We start from the raw sequence: 22,795 nt of genomic DNA on the forward strand, positions 1-22,795 counted from the left end.
AGCTTCATTGAGACAGCCCTGTACTCTAAGAAAATGTAGGTGCTGGGCGTGGTGGCGCATGCCTTTAATCCCAGCACCCGGGAGGCAGAGGTACGAGGATTGCCATGAGTTTGAGGCCACCCTGAGACTCCATAGTGAATTCCAGGTCAGCCTGAGCTAAAGTGATACCCTACCTCGGAAAACCAAACAAAAGAAAGAAAGAAAGAAAATGTAGGGCTGGAGAGATGGCTTAGCAGTTAAGCGCTTGCCTGTGAAACCTAAGGACCCAGGTTCGAGGCTCGGTTCCCCAAGATCCACGTAAGCCAGATGCACAAGGGGGCGCATGCGTCTAGAGTTCATTTCAGTGGCTGGAGACCCTGGAGCGTCCATTCTCTCTCTATCTATCTATCTGCCTCTTTCTTTCTCTGTCTGTCACGCTCAAATAAATAAATAAAAATGAACAAAAAAAATTTTTTTTAATGTAAAAAGCACACTGACCTGCCTTTAGCCTCTTCTCCCCAGTAACAGGTTCCCAACCTTCCCCCAAACAAAAGCTGAACTCTGGAAGGAACTGTCACGTTCCACAGTCCCTAACAAGGAGAGAGAGGCAGAAAGGTGCCCTGCCCCTTTCCCTTAATGTCTCCCACGTCTTAAGTACCAATTTTCATTGATTCTGCCAACAGTAGCACTAACTGGACTTAGTAATAGGAGACGTGACTGTCACTGGTTACAAAGAACTTGGCATAGGATGACAAATGGTTTGCAATAACCACCTGGAAAAGAAAAAAAAGTTGTGTTTCTTTTTAAAAAAAAAAAAAAGAAGAAGAAGAAGAAAGAAAGAAAGAAAGAAAGAAAGAAAGAAAGAAAGAAAGAAAGAAAATCTCATCAGCCACCGGGCGTGGTGGCGCACACCTTTAATCCCAGCACTCGGGAGGCAGAGGTAGGAGGATCATTGTGAGTTCGAAGCCACCCTGAGACTACATAGTGAATTCCAGGTCAGCCTGGGCTAGAGTGAGACCCTACCTGGAAAAACCAAAACAAAACAAAAAATCTCATCAGTCGCTTTTCCTCCTGTGACATTTTGTGAGAATAAAGAGAAGAGGCCGCTCCCCGCTTCCTCAACAAAAAGTCCTCTCAGCTCCGCCAGCAATTTAAATGCAGTGCTCATACCCATTAGCTTCTATCATTATAATTGTTGTTAATTGTTATAAGTGTTTTAGTTATTAGTGTTGTCATTATTGCTCTAGGTCCTCTGTCTGTTTTATGCTGAATATATTAGAGCTTTGCTTTTGAATTACCAGGCTTTATTTAGCGCAGTTACGGTGTGTGTGTGTGTTTGGGTTTTTTTTTTTTTTTTTTTTTTTTTTGGAGAGACATTGAGAAATGCTGGCATTAAGCTTTATTCTTTTGTTTTTCATTCCAAATGTACAGACTGGAGAAAAAAAAATAATTAGGTGGAATAATGTCCTCAAAATGAGAATGAGGATGTTTTGAATTAATTAAATGGTCAGAATACGGCACCGTTTCTGGTCTTAGACTGCTGCCAGAGGAGTGTGAACGGAAAGGAACCTAAATCCAGCCCATGGAGGCAAGCCTCCATGGCAGACTCCCATGCACTGGGGCATGGTGGCACATGCCTTTAATCCCAGCACTCAGGAGGCTGAGATGGGAGGATCACTGTGAGTTCAAGGCCACCCTGAGACTACAAAGTGAATTCCAGGTCAGCCTGGGCTACAACAAGACCCTACCTCTAAAATAAAATAAATAAACAAAATATTTAAGAAACTGAGCCAGGCGTGGTGGCACATGCCTGGGCCAGAGTGAGACCTTACCTCGAAAAAAAAAAAAAGTTTTGGCATGCACCCTCTTGTTTGGAGAAGGATGCTCTAGGAGGGTTTTAAGGCAAAGCTAAACTCACCCTGCAGACTTTTGAACCTTCAGACCTTTCCTGGCGGCCAAGCCTCAGGAAATGACACCCTGCACAGCCTCACTTCTTCCCACTTCCAAGGTCTTTCAGTGACACCCACCAGGTCAGGATTTTCTACACAGCTGAAGCTTCCAAGCCCCCTCCCCTGACAGGCTGTGCCAGCGCCCCTCGCCTTCTTCACAGCTGCATGACAGTAACTACTTGTATAGCCACTTGTCCCACGGTGTCCTGGATGGAAGCCTTGAGAGAAGGGACCGTGTGCGGCCAGTGGCCAGTGCAAAGTTCTTGGCACTTAGTAGGTGCTTTACATATGCCTGTTGGATGCCAAGGAATGAATTCACCATGCACACATACACATACATACACATAAATGCACATCAGACATACATCAAACAGGAATCCTGCAAAAAAGAATCCAATCTTGTCCAGTGAACGAATGGCTCCCTCCTGAAATCCTCAACACCAGAAGACCTTTGTCTAGATAGCACGTTCAGTGTTTTCCCAGGTTTTATGGATTCATCCTGCTTACTGTTCAGAGCTATCTTGCCCTGGTCCTAGTTCTAATGGTCCCTACTCTTGACCTAAGCTATATCCTGGGTTCCTAGACACCAAAGGCCCTTCCATATTTTTTTCCTGGAAGGCTTCTTCTCTTTTCTTCCCAGTTTCCTGTTTGCCCTGTGATCGGTTGTGCTTTCTCTCTCCTCATCCCCCACCCTGTGTATGTGGGTTGAGAGAGACTCTTAATATATAGCAAGGCTATCCATGAACTTACTATGTAGCCCAGGCTGGCCCCAAACTTGAGGTAATCATACTGCCTCAGTCTTCTGATTGCTGGAATTACAAGAATGCACCACCGTGCCTGGTTGCTGTTGTGCTTTTAGGGCAGATGATTATTCTAAATACCCAATATCAAATCATGTACACACACACACACACACACACACACACACACACACACACACTCTTAGGAGCTGCCCCACATCCAGGCACATGTGGGGAACAGTACCTCAAAGTGACTGTTTACTAGGCCAAAGAAAACCAAAAGAACTTTGTCAGGCTTCTTGCCATGCAGAAATGTAAAATTAGGTTTAAAAAATTCCATTTTTATAAGAAAAAAAGACTTTAGCTACCATATATAAATCCATGAAGAATACTGATGTTAATACACTTTTCATTCCTAAATGTAGTCGAAATTTCAGAGTGACTTAGCACCTCCTTTAACCGAATATGCATCATATTTCTCCTAAGAAAACTACATTACTTTTTAGGGTTGATATTTCTCTATTATCTCCTGTACTGATATCCAGGGGAAAAAAATACTTTGTCTTTTTAACAGTTAGCATTTTTCTCCAAATGTTTTTCTTCCCATAGTCAGTGGTGGCAGAGTGTTTTCACTGCGGCTATTTTGTTTGCTGCCCTCTGCTGTCCACTGCATGGACAAACAATTCTCAGTGTAAAGAAAACATGAGCCAGTTTCCCACTGGTTCAAATGTTTACTCCGGCATGCAATATCTGAGTTAACTAAACAGTTCTGTCCCTCCTCTGTTTTGTGCACTTTAAATTCCCACTAAGATTCTTTTCCAAAGACATATAGGAATTTGTTTCCCTGTGCCTTTATTATTTGAATTATTCATAAATTAGGAACAAATAGAAAAAGAAAAAAAAACCGGCCACATGCTCTGTTCCCCACTACCCACTTGCCCCCATCTATTTCCATCTTCAGCAACCATTACCATTACTGCTCACAGGACAATCCAAACAAATGAAGGGAAAGGCAGAAATTAGTAGCATCCACAATAATCACATAATTTAGCTGGGCACAGTGGTACATGCCTTTAATCCCAGAACTTGGGAGGCAGAGGTAGGAGAATTGCCATGAGTTGGAGGTCAGCCTGGACTAGAGCGAGACTCTACCTAAAAAAAAACTAAATAGCCAAGTGTGGTGGTGCATGCCTTTAATACCAGCACTCGGGAGAGATATAGGAGGATCACTGTGAGTTCGAGGCCACCCTGAGACTACATAGTGAATTCCCGATCAGCCTGGGCTAGAGTGAGACCCTACCTCAAAAAAAAAAAAAAAAACTAAATAGGCCAGGCATGGCGGCACACATCTTTAATCCCAGCACTTGGGAGGCAGATGTAGGAGGATAGCCATGAGTTCCAGGACACCCTGAGACTACATAGCGAATTCCAGGTTTGCCTGGGCTAGATTGAGACCATACCACAAAAAAAAAACTAAATAAATATATAAAAATAATAAAAGGGCTGGAGGGATGGCTTAGCAGTTAAGGCGTTTGCTGCAAAGCCAAAGGGCCCAGGTTCAAGTCCCCAGGACCCACGTTAGCCAGATGCACAAGAGGGCACATGCATCTGGAGTTCGTTTGCAGTGGCTGGAGGCCCTGGCATGCCCATTCTCTCTCTCTCCCTCTTTCTCTGTCAATAAATAAATAAATAAATAAATATAAAATATTTTTTAAATAATAATAATAATTAATAAACACATAATTTAATTTTTTTGCACCACTAGGCCCAGTTCGTTTTCCTGTTTGAGACAGAGTCTCATAGTGTAGGCCAGGCTAACCTGGAATTCATGACCCTCTTCTCAGCCTCTCAAGTGCTGGGTTACAGAAATGTGCCGACCAGCTACATGTCACATGCATTTTAAGTAGACCACAGGACTGCTGAATCCTGTCAATCAAATTTCCCCTTCAGCAGGTGCTTGGCGTACAACGATCCTACAGAGCATCCTGGGAACGTCCCTGGCCCAGTGGGCATTAGCTCCCCGGCCATTCAAATCCCCAGATCTTCCGCTTTGCACTCTAGTGTTTGGCCTTTCCGGGTAGAAGAGAATCAATACGAATTCTTCATCGTTATGTCCCGTGGCATCATTGCCATCTCATTTTGCTGAGAAGCCTGGTAAATCTCTCCAGTGCTTCTAAAGCGTGGTCTTCATTTTTAATGCAGATCACTTTGGTTTCTGTTCCCCGAGGACTTGCAGACAAATCTTTGGCAGACATGTTCAGGGTCTACAGATGAGAGGCTGGAAAAGGGCCAGCCCAGCCTGAATTTAGTTGTAATGGATGAGACACCCCCATGGTTCCACTTAAAGACTGGGCTATTCGTCTCAGTATTTATTGGTGATTACCTCATGTAGGACCTGGGTAGGAGGTACCCAAGGCGAAGTTCCTCTGTAACAGTCAAAATGTGAGCTATGGTGCAGGAGAACGCCGGCTGACTCAGCCTCTCTGGCAAAGGACGCGTAGGCAGAGTACATTATGAAGAGAAGTGTTAAGAGTATTTTGATGATCTGGATTGAGAAAATCTAGTGGAGGCTGGAGAGATGGTTTAGTGGTTCAGGCACTTGCCTGCAAAGCCACAGGACCCAGGTTCAATTCCCCACTTAAGCCAGATGCACAGGTGGAGCTCTTTCTCTCTCTAGTAACTAAATAAAATATTAAAATAGAAAATCTACCTGGGTGCGGTGGTGCACGCCTTTAATCCCAGCACTTGGAAGGCGGAGGTAGGGGGATTGCGGTTGAGTTCGAGGCCAGTCTGAAACTACATAGTGAATTCCAGGTCAGCCTGGGCTAGAGTGAGACCCTAACTCAAAAAAGAGAGAGAGAGAGGAAGGGAGGGAGGAAGGGAAGAAGGGAGGAAGGGAAGAAAGAAAAAAGAAAGGAAGGGAGAGAGAGAGGAAGGAAGGAAGTCTAGTGGGAAACCTCTTCACATGCTGCTTATTTACAACCAACTGAAAAATTACCTGCCTGATTTTATTTTATGAATAAATAAATATATTACCATACTGTTGAGTAGTACCCTACCAAGGGTAATCTGTAAATATTTAATGTCAGTGACCTCCTTCTCCCATAGTCCTTTGCTCATGCTACGTTTGTCATATAGACCCCTGAATCTTAGGGTTCCTAAGGGCCATATCAGAACTCTAGTTGCCACTTGCAGCAAAAAAAAAAAAAAAAAATGTGGGTGGCTTCTTGGAAAAGACAGAGTCCTTTTAACTTTGATTTCTCTTCTCTTTGATCAGTGGACTATGCCAATTATTACCAGGGCCTGTGGGATTGCCATGGTGACCAGCCAGATGAACTGTCTTTCCAACGGGGTGACCTCATCCGCATTCTGAGCAAGGTAAGGACAGAGCATGTACAACTTGGATCCAAAGTTGATATTTTTTCCGCTCTTGTTGGTATAGTCACCATAACCACAATTATTCTATGTCATGACACTTCTCTTTCTATGTCACAGAGCTCCCTCACACACAGAATAAATTGCTCTTAATTTATAATTGTGAGGGGAAATGTTCATTAAAAATTCAAGCTCAGGAGCCAGTTTTCACATTTAAAACCACAAGTAAGTACGTTTTAAGGCAGATTATGAAGTAAATATAATACTAAAAGTATGCCTATAGAAATTTGATGCTTTCCAAGAACTTGTGATATGTAAAGGTCATCACTAATACATAATTTATTATCATACAGTGCTATTTAAAACATTCTGTCTAGGTAAGCTGTCTTCTTATTTCATTTATAGATAAAACTATAATATAATTACCTACTGGAGGAGGAGTCACAGCTAGTTAGCTCAATTGGTTTGAACAAGTGCTGATAAGGCCAAGCTACGGAATCCAATTCCACGCAGGCCAGCTAACTGTATTCTCTTTCTCAGTCATAAGTTAACTCCAAGGTGCAGCTGACCATCTCACAAATAGCATTGTTTAGTACCATGAGTTGATTACAATAAGAACAGGCATTTGGGGTTTTTTTGGCCAATCCGTCACTGATGGGAGGATGAGCTTAACTCATGGCCCACGGTTTGAGGGCTCAGTAGGCATAATCCTTGTAAAGAAAGAACATGAGAACCAGGCATGGTGGCACACCCTTTAATCTCAGCACTCAGGAGGCAGAGGTAGGAGGATCGCCATGAGTTTGAGGTCACCTTGAGGCTATACAGTGAATTCCAGGTCAACCTGGACTAGAGTGAGACCCTACCTCAAAAAAACAAAAACAGAAAAAAAGAAAAGGGCTGGAGGGATGACTTAGAGGTTAAGGCACTTGACTGCAAAGCCTAGGGACCCAGGTTCGATTCCCCAGTACCCGCGTAAGCCAGATGCACAAAGTGGTATATACTTCTGGAGTTTGCAGTGGCTAGAGGCCCTGGCACACCCATTCTTTCTGTCTCTCTTTTCCTCCCCCACCCCCCACTTTACAAATAAGTAAATAAATATTTTAAAAAGGAAGAAAGGCCACAGATACCCTAAGCAAGCTAAGATAGCAGGTTCTGTCCCCAAAAGGACACAGCAAAAAGATCTCACTCTGCAGCCAATCAATATTAACAAATATATTTTAGAAATAGGCACCATTTGCTGTTTAATTGCTGCACATGTGGCTCCCTTGGAGGAAAAGTGGAAACCCGTGTTATGAACGCCATCATTTCCCGTTTGTCTTTATTCTGTGACTGTTACTACTTAGGCCAAAGGTTTATTTGAGTTTGAAATATGCTATAAGCTCCCTAACAGGCCAGTTCTGACCAGAGGTATCTTCTAATGAACCAGGCTTCTTTCAACAAGGATGAAATTCAGACCCAGCCCTTTGCAGCAGAGTAGGAAGCTTGCGGGCCCTGCGGAGTGTGATCGCAATGTTCTAGTGATTTCTCCTAGATCCCTAAGTCAGCGCCACCCTAGTGCCATTTCAGTGCAGCTCCACTACACCAAGAATAAATTGGAAGCAAAGAAGGGAGTGGACACTGGCCTGATTGGTATTTCAAATGCCCGAAAGCAAGGTTTGCCGTGTAATAGAATTTGTGTACATTACCGTGCCGGCATTATAGGGGTAATCGAGTTATCCACTCAGGTGTGACCAGGCCTCTGTTTGCCCAGAGCCTGCAGGTGAACAAATTGACTGTTTACTTTGTCTGGAGGTGCCTGCAGCAGGAGGGGCAGAGCCGAGGCCAACTGCAGGCTGGCCTTCTTCTCTGTCATGATTATTTTGTTTGTTTTACATGTCTTTTGCTTTTGTTAATAGCTTCTCACTGGGGGTCCCTTTCCTCCTGTTAGAAGGGGCTGTGCAGTGACCTGTCCTGCTTCATAGAGCCATCTATGGTTACCATGGCTATGGTATTTCTAAGAGATTCCAAAGAACAAGACCATGTCTTTTAAAACCAACCTCTCTTCCCCTCATCCATGCCTTGCTGTTCTATCAGGTTCTTTCCCCACTCTTCCGGAAGGTTCTGAGTCCGTTGGTATTTCTTTCTCCAAAGCTCTGCCAAGTGCCTCCTTTCCTCAATACTCCTAATACCTAACAAATCGCAGGGCGGAATCAGAAGCTGATGGTTCAAGCTTCCATTCCAGTTAACGCTCGCTTGGGGAGGATGGGACTGGATTTACCTTGATTCTATCGCCTACCCCAGTCAGAGTCAAGAACAGAAGGGAACCCTAAAAGACTTCCTAGCACACTCGCTGTCCTCTAAGAAGCACAAATGAACCAATTCATTCACATAGAAAAGGAGACGCCACTGTCCTTCAGAAACCCAGCTCTCTGGAGTCGTCTCTAACATTTACCCCACTGCTTTCCCTCGTGGGAACCAGCTACCCTCAGCAGTCTGCCTTCCATACCAGGTTGAGTTTAGAAGCCAGGAAAACGGTGTCTGGAAGCCCCATGTTCCTTTCCTCTCTGGCCTGCAGCACCCTTTCCGGGAGGAGCGAGAAGAGCCTCTGATCTGAACTGGAGAGTTCTGATTCCCTAACAGATGCAAGATGCGCAGCTCAGGGCTGGAGAGATGGCTCAGAGGTTAAGGCACTTGTCTGCAAAGCCTAAAGACCCAGGTTTAATTCCCCAGAGCCCATGGAAAGCCAGATGCACATTGTGGCACATGTGCCTGGAGTTCGTTTGCAGTGGCTGGAGGCCCTGGCATGCCCATTCTCTCCCTCCCCCACTCTCTCTCTCCAATAAATAAATAAAATATTTAATTTTTTAAAAAGATGCACAGCTCAACTTACCTGGACTTCTTTCCTCACCTTTAAGATGAGGGAGCTGTGCTAATAACACCTAAGGTTTCTTCCACCTTAGACATTCCCATACTAAATACAGTGGGCCTGTCCCACACAGAGCAATCTTAGTTTTAATTACTTGTTCCATTTAAACCACAAAATGTCCAACTACACGCTGTTTTGACTTCTGCCGTCATAGCTGCAGTTGGTTTATCCACTGTCTTTATCTAAGTAAAGTTTTGCCATGCTAGGGATCAAACCTAGCAAGCCCTTTACCAACAAGCCCCTTAATAAAAGAAATATTGTGAAAAGATTGGACTAAAGGAAGGAAGCCCTTGTAGGAAAGTAGGGTGAACAGATAGGAGGAGAAAGAAGTCAGCTTTTGGGCTGGAGAGATGGCTTAGCGGTTAAGCGCTTGCCTGTGAAGCCTAAGGACCCCGGTTCGAGGCTCGGTTCCCCAGGTCCCACGTTAGCCAGATGCACAAGGGGGCGCACGCGTCTGGAGTTCGTTTGCAGAGGCTGGAAGCCCTGGCGCGCCCATTCTCTCTCTCTCCCTCTATCTGTCTTTCTCTCTGTGTCTGTCGCTCTCAAATAAATAAATAAATAATTTATAAAAAAAAAAAAAAGAAGTCAGCTTTTTAGTTCTGGGCTCTAGCCATTTCTTAACAGATACCCAAGTAAGATCCAGACTTGCATCCTAGAGCTCTAGGGCCAACCTCAGAGGATTCTTCAAGTCTTACCTCTGAGCAGGAAGGATTCTCAAAAGAGAGATGTTGGGCTGGAGAGAGAGCTTAGCGGTGAAGGCACTTGTCTGCAAAGCCTGAGGACCCAGGTTTGATCTCCCAGAACCCACATAAGCCAGATGCACATGGGGCACAAGTATCTGGAGTTTGTTTGCAGTGGTTGGAGGCCCTGAGATACACATTCTCCCTCTCTCTCTCTCTCTGTATCTCATAAATAAATAAAAAATAATAAAATAGTTTTAAAAGAGAGATGCTAATCCTTTTCCTTAAAAAGGGGGGATCTGGAGGAATGGCTTGGTGGTTAAGGCACTTGCCTGTGAAGACTAAGGACCCAGGTTCAATTCTCCAGGTTCCACGTACGCTAGGTGCATATGGTGGCACATGCATCTGGAATTTGTTTGCAGTGGCTAGAGGCTCTTGTGTGCCCATTCTCCCTCCCTCTCTCTCTCTCTCTCTCTCTGGCTCACTTGCTCGCTCTCCTTCTCTCTCCCTCTCTCTGTCTCAAATAAATAAATAAAAATAAAATCTTTTTTTTTAAAAAAAAAGGTGTGCACCACCACACCCAGCAATAAAAAAAAAAAAAAAAAAAAAGGCTGGGCATGGTGGTACACACCTTTAAATCCCCACACTTGGGTGACAGAGGTGGGAGGTTTACCATGAGTTTGAGGCCACCCTAAGACTACTGAGTGAATTCCAGGTCAGGCTGGGCTAGAGGGAAGCCCTACCTTGAACTCTTTCCCCTCAAAAAAGGAAAGAGAATCTCTAGAGATGATTGGCTGTAAAAAGAAAGATGCATCCCATAGTTAACTAAATGTCTATCACATGTGCTGATGCAACAACAAGTGAGTTATGTGTGTGACCCTAGGAAAAGTCACTTAATCTTGTTAATCCTTAATTCCCTTATCTGTAAATAGTGGGATAATTTCTGTTCATAGGGTTATTGTGATCAGAGAATTTGTGTGAGTAAAGAATATGACACTCAAACAATGGCAACTAGTATTACCTTCTGCTTCCATCCACTACTACTAAAGTGCCCTTTGGGTCAGTGTTGTCTACTTGCTAGATGACTAAATTAATGGTTCATTAAGAGCCAATAAGAGGAGCCAGGCATGGTGGCTCATGCCTTTAATCCCAGCATTTGGGAGGCAGAGGTAGGAGGATCACTGTGAGTTCAAGATGACATAGTGAATTCCAGGTCAGCTTGAGCTAAAGTGAGACCCTACCTCGAAAAACCAAAAAAAAAAAAAAAAAAAAAATTCAACACTTCATAGACTGTGAGGCCCAAAATGCCCTCACTTAGATATAGAAAACTACCCAGTGTGGGACGGAAAGCTGGCTCAGTGGTTAAAGGTACTTGCTTGAAGCCAACCCAGTGAAAAAGCCTGTCTGGAAATCCACCATGACTTTCCTGATCTGAGAGGTTTCCTCACTGACACCCAATGGACTCTCTAAACTTCTCTTCCAAGAGAGGCCACAGCCACTTACCCATGCTCAGCAGCAGTTAACAGGGCACAGTCAGCAGAAGCTCCCCCACCGACCTCCCCTCAGCCCACCCGAACATTCCTAGGCCCCGTGCAGCATCGCGCCCACTCAATCCACTGACTTCCAATTTGGGTCTTAAAGAATATTAAAGGCAGATTTTAATAAGGAAGCAGCAGATCTGAACATCTAGTGAATGTTCCCACATTCCTTCCGGGCCCAGGTATTTCTGAACAGCTTCTTCTGGTAAGGGACTGAGTTTTCCTTCCTCCCTAGCGCGGGGACACAGCTCAGGCCACAGCAGGGTGTTTAGTGCTCTTCAGCGGCTCCAGATTGCAGCGCTGGCGCAGGTCTCTTCATACGTAACCGATGGCTCCTGAGAGCCTGTCTCTCGTAAATTACTTCCCACGACGCTAGCGACCACCGCAAGAATCCAAGTTTGAATAGAGCAGGAGAAAAGGTGTTTGAAAGGCCTGTTCACTCAGCTGCATTTTAATTTCCTTTTCAATCTTGTCCCAATTAATTTCACAGAATTAATCTCACAGAAGCAAATTCGGCAGCACCGAGGCTGCGGTTTTAGTGTGGCGGTCGCTCTGCCTGAACATGAAATAGGAGCTAATATAAAAATCCATCTGCTGTGTTTGAAATACACACAGGCTGCTGCTCGGTCCTGTCTGACATTCCAAGCATCAACAGCGGGGAAAAGTGATTTGGGGGTTAGTGGCCATCAGTTCTTGGCAGGGGTTCAACAACAGGTGTACTCCAAAAATCCATTCAGCCTGGCACCAGGCATGACAGGGCAGGTGCTGAATCACCCTCCGTGCGACAACGCCAACCCTGGTTTAGTTGCTTGTATCTGAGGATTATAAGGCCCTTCTGTGGACCACTCTGGTCACTTGTTCTCAGAGGTAGACAAAGAGGTAAGATGCCTCTAATTCGGATAAGGCAAGTCACAAGTCCGACTCTCAGAGAGGTGACTCGACCTCCTGCCTGCAAGATATCTCACTAGGAAACATTCCTTCTAAATAATACAGGTGAGCATGGTGGTGCATGCCTTTGATCCCAAGCACTCAGGAGGCAGAGGTAGGAGAACTGCCATGAGTTCGAGGCCACCCTGAGAGTATATAGTGAATTCCAGGTCAGCCTGAGCTAGAGTAAGACCCTACCTTGAAAAAAACAAAAACAAAACTAATACAGGTGAATCTTCCACTGTTTGAGGTGAGTTTTAACTGAACACCCATTGGAAAAGTAAGCCTATGGTCCCACACTTCATTTATGGTAATAACATAAAATCTGCAAGTAAAAACAAATTAAAGAGAAACTTTCTCACCAGATGTGTGTGTGTGTGCCTTTAATCCCAGCACTTGGGAGGCAGAGGTAGGAGGATTGCTGTGAGTTCAAGGTCAGCCTGGGAATACAGAGTGAGTTCCAGGTCAGCCTGGGCAGAGTGAGACCCTACCTTGAAAAACAGAGAGAGAAACTTTCTCTATTGGATGGAAAGAAGAGTCTCCTTTAAAAAGTGAGCAAACTGAGGCAGGAATATACATACATCTTTTGAGTTTGGGTTGGGTCCTTCATGAATAGGTCTTCAGTTTCTGGAAGGTCTTGTCCAGGCCTTGTTTCCATGGAAATCATCTTTGAAACAAGTTGGGTATCACTTAAGATTGATATCAACATAGTGGCTTGGTTGGGATGGGAAAATGTCCCCTTGGCCCAAGCATACCAGACTTTGAACTACCTTCTCTGCCAATAGAAACAGGGGCCAGGCATGGTGGCACTTTCCTTTAATCCCAGCACTTAGGAGGCAGAGGTAAGAGGTTCACTGTAATTTAAAGGCCAGCGTGAGACTACCTAGTGAATTCCAGGTCAGCCTGGACTAAAGTGAGACCCTACCTCAAAAAACCAAAAAAAAAGGAAAAGGAAAGAAGAAGCCTTATAGGCAAAGTCCAACTTATCATGGAATAGTGTTAGATGACCATGGGCTTTATATGGAAAGGATGAGTACACTTTGTCACCTTAGGTAGAATTGCTTAAACTCAGGTCGGATCCTGGCTGGGTCATCTGAATGCACCAAGGCCTGTCCCCGCCCACCTGGACTTGTTAACATAACATCATGTCTATTGTAATGGGATTTTTAAAGACCCAGTTTTCTCTACTTTTTCTCTCAAAGGACTACTTAAGAATATAGACTTTTCTCCTCCCTTGACCCCCTTCCTCTCTGAAAGGTTTGTATGTAGTAAAAAGCTGAATGTCAAAATACTTCCTGTTTTAAGTGCGCTCAGTTGGATGTTCATCATAAACAACCATCATAAAAACCGCTAAGTTAATTCCTTCAATTGCTTTAAATGAAAGATTAAAAAAAAAAAATCAGGGCTCTGAGGGAAAGGAGGTGTTTGGTGACATCTAGTGTCCATTTAGGACCTCCTCAAGCATCATACCCTTTGACTGAGTGGGGGATGGGCGGGGGTTATTTGGGAGGTAATTTGGGGGTGGTAAGTGGGGAGAATATAGGCCTGGGGCACAGACTGTCCAAACAGTGGCATGAAGCTGATCAATGCCTGTCAAAGAGCTATTATTCACCTCTGACCTAAGTGAAAGGGGTGGGCAGGGGTAGACCATTGGAAAATATCTTTTCTTATTTATGAAGGTAGAAGAGAAACGCAAAAGCTGTTCCCCACCACCCTATTTCATGTTAACAAGCGGGTCAACACTGTGCTGTGATGACGAAGATGATGATGATGATGATGTTGTTTTCTCTCATTAATAACCCCTACGGGAGGCTATAGAGTTAGGAGGATGGGAATACGATTTGGGGTCAGCTGGAAGGCAACGGTCATACACCGGTCAAATTCAGTAGAGGCCATTCCTTTCCCCCAGACAGGAACCAATCGTCTAGAACAAACCCTGGCAGCCTCATTCCTTCCAGGTAATTTTTATAAATGAGGGGACACCCATTCCAAGAGAGGACAAAAGGGAGAGGGTGTTTATGTGTGTGCATATGCATGCATGTAAGCTGGCTAACAAGCAGCCCAACTGCACAACAACCCTATCCCGTGAATCCTAGCCATCTATTATAAAGCCCATTTTTAAAAAGAGAATACAATTGGCATTTTCTTTAATCTTTTTCCTAAACAGTTGTCCTAGACAGGACTCCTTCACTTCCAACACACACACACACACACACACACACACACAGAGAGAGAGAGAGAGAGAGAGAGAGAGAGAGAGAGAGAGAGAGAGAGAGAGAGAGAGAAAGGGGTCAGGTGGAAAGTCCCACACCAAATAATTAACCATGAGGCCCAGACAGGAATGTTTACCTAGAACCACATAAGCCACAGCAGGGTTAGGTTAATGCTCAGAATCACCCAGTGCTTTACGAACTCCAGTGAAAAAAAAATTCTAGCCATTTATTTTGCAGTGAATTTATAACAAATGCTGTTAAAGGCTTCGTCTTTTGACAGAGGTAATAATAAATTCACTGTTAAAGACAGTAGTTTAATTCCTTATACCTCCAATACCGCACAGAATAAACCATATTCATCACTGAGTAATTTTTTACCACATAAATCTTTAAAACTAACCGGTGAAGGCTGTTGAGACTGAAATATTGTGAATTTATTAGATATGCCCATGTAGTATTGGATTCAGAGGTTTCCATTCGAATATATTACAGGGAAAATTTGTGTCTTTAACTGTGACGTTCCCTCCATTCCCCACCGCCAGTATTATAACAACAGCTCCTCCAGAGTCAACTGCACGTTTATTAGACGGAGATTTAGTAATAAACTCCTCACTAATCTGCCAAAGAGGCTGGGTGACATTTCAGTGATATACCCTATTTAAAAGCAGTCGCAAAAGCTTTGTTCCTTTGTAATTATTTTTCTCAAAAGGAACTCAACCTCCCTGAACCTCTCCTGCCAGGTTTCTTGAAGTTGTACGGATTCAGCGCTCCCACCTAACACACAAAATATTGAAGCAAATTATAACGTCATTGCAAACATACAGAGCAGTGATTTCTGCTCGAGTTATAGGATTCACTGTTTGGCAGGGGGACTTGGGACAATTGTTTAGAACACAGAAAGCTGGAATTTGCAGACATTCATAGACATGATATTTAATGCTAGTAAAAAAATCAAATTGATTCTTACACTAGAAATCATAGACAATGGTTTGAGAAAACTCACTATTTAAATTTTTTCATCTTGACATGACACATTAAAAATACAGCTAAGCCCCCAGATTTGAACAAAAATCCATTTGCTCAATACCATTGATTTTGAGTGAGAATCTACACCTGATAAATGAGAAAATTCTGAACTTTTCTCATGATTTGCTAGAGAAGTGACATTTTAACTGACCAGTTGATTATATCAAAATGTCTCTCCAGTTTCACTAAGGAAATATTAATATAGTTAAATAGATTTTTTTTTCTTTTAAATGAAGGAATGTGTATCATCTATTTAGAAAGAGACCCAACAGTTTCTCTGTTCCTACTAATCTAATCTTCTGTGTTTGGGAAGAACTCCAGAGACTGAAAACTTCCTTTTATTGGGGCACTGTGAACTTCACAATTCTTTTTTTTTTTAATAAAATAAAATAGACTGGTAACTGTTGAACAAAGAAGAAGAAAAAAAATATCCTGGCAATGCAAGACTGCAGCCCATCAGGATAATTGTGAAAAGACAGAACCCGGTTGGAAAGATAAGCATAACACCAGCAATTAATATTCAACATCTCACATTATAGACAAGAGGATGTGCCCCTCTTTATGATGTGCATCACAAGCCTGGAGTATTGGGAGCCAGATTCTGAGCTCTGTCTTCCTTTTGTGCATGAGGATTAAGGAGAAAAAAAAAAAAAAAAAACAGCGACAACAACCCTACTCCATCTGTAAATGAACAAACATCTTGATTTTATAGCTCTTTGCTTTGTAAAACTGAGGAACGAAACAAAAATGACTGGCTGCCTAAGTAACACTTTAATTCTGAATTCATTTACGCTATAACTATGTAGTTGTCACAAGCCATAATGCAGTATTTAATTAAAATAACAGAAGTGCATCTAGATATGTCCTGGGGTAGCTATCACCAAATTATAGCCTGTGCCATCAGTATTTTATTTATGAAATGGCAGATTCTAAGGTGCAAGTAGGCTGATACAAAAACATAAACATTTTAAACTTGCATTTTTAGGAAGGCTTCTTTTCTTTTCTTTTTCTGCTACGTCTTTAAAACAAATTCTTTTTTTTTTTTTTCTTCTCTCCGCGCGGGGTGGGGTTAGTGGGATTGTTTTGTTGTGGATAAAGATCTCTCTTTCTAACTCTTGCTTTTCAACTATTGACCTCCCAAGTCTTCTGGCTGTGAAATCCCGTCTGTTGTCAGGGAAAGACTGGTAAGGCTCACAGAAGCCACAGCAAGCCTGGGACATCTTAGGCGGAACTTGGACGTGGATTCCGGAAGGGTAGGCTCTCGGTGCCCCTTCCCACAGCCTTGCACCTCTTCTCTAGCTACAAATATCCATTCTAGTTTACATGCTCACTTGCTCTACTTTGTGGATGTTCGCATGCAGACACACTGCTCCTTTTCATAAACTCATAGCATCTATCTTACACGCACCGACCATCCATCTCCTCGTTCACATTGGCTGTCCCATCCACCTCCTTGTCTGCAGAATTATGTTCAGCCAGATCCCGATTTATAGGAAATAAATAATGAAAATGGAAGGGACTGGGAAAGATAATCGAAACATTCAAATTGTTATTTTTCACTGTACTTTACACAAACAGAGCATCTGTAAATACCTAGAAAAGATATTGGCTGGTTTCTGAAAAGCAGTGCCTTAAGAACAGCCTGACCAAGTGACTTTCTACATTGTGTCTTTCCTGCTCCAATCCTCCTGCTTCTTGATGCTCCAAGATCTGACCACTTATAAATAGTAAATCATACCATTTATGGTTTTCATTCTTTCTGCCTCTTATTTATCCTGCTTGTAATGTTTTGTCATCCCTTACCCTTGATAAGATTATCCTAAAGAATTGTAACAGAAACAATAATCACAATCACCTTTTTTAAAGGGAAAAAAAAAAAGCCCCTGTGGTTACAGGATAAAAATATTCTGATAATATCATCGGATCACAGCCAGCCCAGTTCTACAGCAAGGGTCTTTTGGAGAGAGGATTTCTTCCTGCACACTTGTAATTATTTTAGCCCCTTTCACAGGTCACATAAAAAGTTAATTTCAATCGCTGCTAATTTCCGTCCAACAAGAGTGTGGTACTTTAAACCACCCAAAATAATTGGATTCAAAACAAATTTAGGAAATTGAGTGTTAGAAAGCAAATAAAAATATCCTTTTGGTAAGGAGGAGGGTGAAAGTAGTAAAAACGGCCCCCCTTTTTTTCTCCCTTCTTTCCCCTTCACAACTTTGCCATTAAAGTTGCACCTACAGCTAGAAGTTTGTCCGTGAAAAATGGTCATTTTGTTTCTCTGCTCAAAGAATGTTATTAAAATGCTAATTTAAAAGAAAAAGGAGTTAAATATCTAGCGATGGTGCATTCTAATTGCAACCATAATGAGCTCTCTAAATGTGCATGCCCCTGACACTCACAGCGCATAAACAGCAGTAAACAGATCATTAGTACCCGCGCTCATTTATTCTGGCGACCTTACCATGACCCCACCGAGGGTAGGGTGAAAAGCAGGTGGATCTGGCTGTGACACCCCCTAGAGGGATCCAGGAAATGAAGCTATAAGCTGTTGTCATGGAAACGCCTATGTGTGCAGATGATGTAACACACCGACAAGGCTGTAGGGCTCCGCAACTGGGACGTTGCCTTTCCCTCCCCGGAACAATCTTGAGGACTAAATTATTCATTTCTTTAATTCACAAAGCAAAAGGAATCCTAGTTTTCTTGGTGATGTGCAACTCTCTTCCATTTGTCTAGGCTCTGAACCATGGTGACTTCTCATCCCCTCTTTTCCTGAAGCTCCACTCCAGCTTCCTACATTTGAACCCCAAACAGCTCACGCTGGCCAAACCAAATGGGGAAAGGTCACAAAAGTCCCGCACCCAACACCCACACTTAAAAAGAGGGGAAATCTTAGCTAAAATTAAAAATATAAAGTGTCCTTTCCTGATGAGGGGACATTGGCGAAGGACTAAATGCATACTTGTCCTGGACAGGATGGCTTTGTTTAGAGCGGGCTAGGGTCAGGGCTGGCCCTAGGAACTACCAAGTTCAAACCCACTACCGTGAGTGTAGAGAGCCACAGCCCCTGATGAGTACCTCACCCTAGCAAGGTGCAAGCAGAAGAGAAATCAAGCAACTGCTCATCCCTCAAGTCCAATTGAGAGAATGGAGATTACTAAAAATAATTCTTAGGAGAATGATTCCACTCTATCCTACCCTGTTTTGCACCAAATAACCTCAATAACCTTACGGCAACAGTAAAATAACTTTTTTCTTTTCTTTTTTTTTTTTTTTTTTCTTTTTTTAAGGAAACAGGAAAGACAATGTCTGGAAATTATTTTAAAATAAAAAATCTCCCAGTTTGCACCTCCCCTCAGCCCCCCTCCCCATTGCACTTTAGATGAACCTGTGATATTGTAGCAATGGCCCTTGAAGTGCAGTGGGGAGGTGATTTAGGAGTATATTAAAGGCAATGTGGAGATTCAAGGCGCCTCTCTCAGGGAGATCTGGAGAAATACGCAGCACAGATGGGCCGAGCAGATTAAACATTTCCGTCACATTGTTTCCAAATTGTGTTGTGGTGCCTGAGGCTGGTACTGCGGTCAGAGCAAAACAGAGCTGTGCGAGCTTCGAGCTGCGCAGTTTATGGAATACATATTAATATGCCCGTCTCACATGGGCTCACAATTCTATCAGCTCGGAAATGATACTGTCTCTATTGTTCCTGAATTCTGTACTCCACACCTTGTTTCCACCCATCTGTAATGTGTTTACCTTTCCTTTCTCTCTTTAGACGAAGTTGAAGTCGTGTGGGGCTTTCTTTCCTTTTGTTTCTTTTTTCTTTCTTTCTTTCTTTCTTTCTTTTTTTTTTTTTTTTTGGTATGTTTCAGTTTTTGGAGGTAAGGTCTCACTGTAGCCCAGGCTGACCTCAAACTCACCTCCATTCTCCTACCTCTGCCTCCTGAGTGCTGGGACTAAAGGCATGCATCCTCACACCTGAATCCTTTGCTATTTTCTTATCTCTTTCCTTAACAGCTGTTTCACATTCCCTTACCCCCTCAGCTTAGAAATTTTCTGTCCCATATGCACACACTTCCATCACCAACAGTGTCTGTTGTGTGCACACTCTCTGACCTTGGCTAGTTCACCATATATCCCCTTCCTCCTTAGGAGCTGGGCGTCACACTGCAGGCTGGACATATGCCTCACTCACGAGCTGTCACGCCCTCCATACTGACCACACATTCTTCTCAGAATGCTCCATTCTTTTGTTCTTGTTGTTTTGTGTTGTTTTTGTTTTTCGAGGCACTCGCCCTAGCGCAGAACTCATTCTGTTAGCCCCAGACTGGCCTTGAACTCACCTCCATCCTCGTACCTCTGCCTCCTGGGTGCTGGGATAAAAGGCGTGCGCCACCACGCCCAGCCAGAATGCTTCATTCTTAGCTGGGGTGGGCTTTGTAGATTTGTCACTGCAAGCCTCTGACTGCTTTGGCTGGCCACAGGAACCTTCCTGTGTTCCCTTGCTTACTTACACTCACATAGCTTCCACAGTATCTAGGCCCATCCATCTTCAGGATAGCAAGTTCCCTGAAATGTAACAATAAATAAAACTGGCTCAATTGAGGCAAATTTAATGATTCATTTTTATTATGATATATAGACCAAAATTCTGAATAATAGAAAAAGAGAAAATACTGCCAAGAACCTTAAACAGGGTATATAGCATAATCTGGAGAAGCCACCAAGCTGACCAAGGTTTTTGCCAAGGGCTGAACTCTAGTCCTTCCCAATGCCGTGAAACCACTGACCACCTGGCCAGCCCCTTCTGAAATTTCTCCTTGAGGAAACATCTCTTCATAAAACTATTTGTGCTGAATAATGGATAAATGATTCCTGTCTCGGCCATCCTTCTTTTTCTAGCACTTGGAAGTAAGCTGAGTTGGCCTCCTTAATTTTTAAAGAATCAGTGATATCATAAGAAAGCATTACAATTTCCAAAGCTAGATTTTAGGAGCAGAGATTTTTGTAGGCCAACCCAGTGTAGATATGTGATGTTTCTGAGCTGTTCCTGGAATATTATAATCTCCTCTGCTTAAGACTTCAAATTTCACATATTTACTAATGATAATGTATGGTACACAAGCTCTAATGGAAGAAATCATAAACCAATACTCCTGTGATTGATTGGCTTTTCCCATACATATATCAAGCATTTATTGATCTTTCATATTAGGGCTGATTGATTGTTCTCTCAAAGAGGAATTCTCTTATTTACAATACTGATAGAGTGAACTTTGATGGTTAGGAGAACAAAAGTATGAGACATTTTCTGAGAATCCTGTTCCACAGAGGCTTGGAGCCCAAGTCAATGTAAAAAGACAATGTTTCTGTGAGGAATATTCTCAAGGGAACTGAGCATGTCAGGCGGCTTACTGCAAATGCCATATGTGAATTTGAGCAAAAGCTGTGGGGGCGGGGGGGGGGGATGCTGGAGAGATGGCTTAGTGGTTAAGGTGCTTGCCTGCGAAGACTAAGGACCTTGGTTCAACTCCCCAAGACCCACGTAAGCCAGATGCACAAGGGAGCGCATGCATCTGGAGTTCGATTGCAGTGGCTGGAGGCCCTAGCACACCCATTCTCCCTCCCTCTCTCTCTCTCTCTCTCTCTCTCTCTCTTTCTCTGCCTCTTTCTCTCTCTCTCTCTCATATAAGTACATAATATATTAAAAAAAAAAAAAAAAGCTATGAGGGGCCTGGAGAGATGCTTAGCAGTTAAGACACTTGCATGTCAAGCCAAAGGACCCAGGTTTGATTCCCTAGGAACCACATAAAGGCAGGTGCACAAAGTGACCCACACATTTGGAGTTCATTTGCAGCTGGCTATTCCTTTGCAGTGGCCAGAGGCCCACATGCACACTCTCTCTCTTTCTCTTGCACCTTGCAAAGAAATAAATAAAAGTATGAACAAGGGCTGGAGAGATGGCTGGTTAAGGCACTTGCCTGCAAAATTTAACAATCCAGGTTCGATTCCCCAGTACCCACATAAAACCAGATGCACGAAGTAGAACATGCATATGGAGTTTGTTTTGGGTAGCTAGAGGCACTGGTACACCCATATTCTCTCTCTCTCTCTCTCTCTCTCTCTCTCTCTCTCTCTCTCTTGTTCTCGCTCTATCTATCTATCTATTTCTATCTCTATTTTTTTTTGTTTTTTTTGTTTTTTTTTTGTTTTTCGAGGTAGGGTCTCACTCTAGCCCAGGCTGACCTGGAATTCACTATGGAGTCTCAGGGTGGCCTTGAACTCATGGCAATCCTCCTACCTCTGCCTCCCGAGTGCTGGGATTAAAGGCATGCACCACCACACCTGGCTCTATCTCTATTTTTATTTCTCTGTGTCTATCTGTCTCCACTTGCAAATAAATAATTAAAAATATTTTACTGGAGCTGGGCATGGTGGCGCATGCCTTTAATCCCAGCACTTGGGAGGCAGAGGTAGGAGGATCACCATGAGTTCGAGGCCACCCTGACAGTACATAGTAAATTGCAAGTCAGCCTGGGCTAGAGTGAGACTCTATCTTGAAAAAACAGGAAAATATATATATTTGAAGGTACCACAACTTTTAATTCACAGCTAAAGAGCCTTTGATAGGAAAAGCAAAGTCAGTCAAACTTTGAAGAAGAAACAGACTTTGCAGCTGGAGGACTCAAGCCAAGAAAACCCAACCAGGGAGGAACAAGAAATCCTGATTCTCTTTCTTTCTTCCTTCCTTCCTTTCTTTCCTTCTTTTTTTCTTTCTTGGTATTTTTTTTTAATTTCATTTATTTTATTTAAGAGAGAGAAAAAAGGGGGAGAGAGAGAGAAGAGAATTGGCGTGCTAGGGTGCCTAGCCACTGCAAAGGAACTCCAAATGCATGCCCCTCCTTGTGTATCTAGTTTACGAGGGTACTGGGGAATCAAACCTGGGTCCTTAGACTTCACAGGCAAGAACCTTAGCTGCTAAACCATCTCTCCAGCTCTATTTGTTTTTTGGTTTTTTTTTTTTTTAATAAAGGTAGGAATGATTATACTAGGCCAAGGTATAAAGCCAGATCATAAAGGCCACTGTATTTTCTTCTAGAGTGCTGGTTCATCATAACTATGGGACTTGGTTCATAATCCCTTTGACAATCTAACAAGAAGTCTGGGCCTTGCCCCGTGAATGAGACCCACAGATACATACACATGGAATTTCACTCCAATTTTAGGAAGTTCAAAGAGTCCTTCGCATCCATCCATAGACAAACTAAGGGTTCACAGACTTCAGTTTAAGACTCCGCACCCCAGAGGATGGTGAGTTCCTTTTGCTGGAACAGCCTAGGATTCACTGAGCCCAGAAATTGAATTCTCATCCCAAGACAGGATGGTCATTCTAGGTCATGTCTGCTATTCCAGGGGAGCCATGGAAGAGCTTATACAAATAGGAACCAGCAGGGAGGAGAGAA

General features: G+C 43.2%; 1 protein-coding gene across 3 annotated transcripts in view; it reads left to right on the plus strand.

Moving 5' to 3' along the window:
- Positions 1–22,795, plus strand: part of Skap1 (src kinase associated phosphoprotein 1) — a 360,283-nt gene that overhangs the window by 328,306 nt on the left and 9,182 nt on the right. For all 3 annotated transcript variants that reach the window (XM_045159250.1, XM_045159249.1, XM_045159251.1), the window contains one exon: positions 5,946–6,046. In XM_045159250.1, coding sequence (XP_045015185.1) covers positions 5,946–6,046 — 101 coding nt within the window. The remainder of the gene's footprint in view (positions 1–5,945; positions 6,047–22,795) is intronic.

The sequence above is a fragment of the Jaculus jaculus genome, chromosome 9 (genome assembly GCF_020740685.1).
Source record: "Jaculus jaculus isolate mJacJac1 chromosome 9, mJacJac1.mat.Y.cur, whole genome shotgun sequence".
NCBI lineage: Eukaryota > Metazoa > Chordata > Mammalia > Rodentia > Dipodidae > Jaculus > Jaculus jaculus.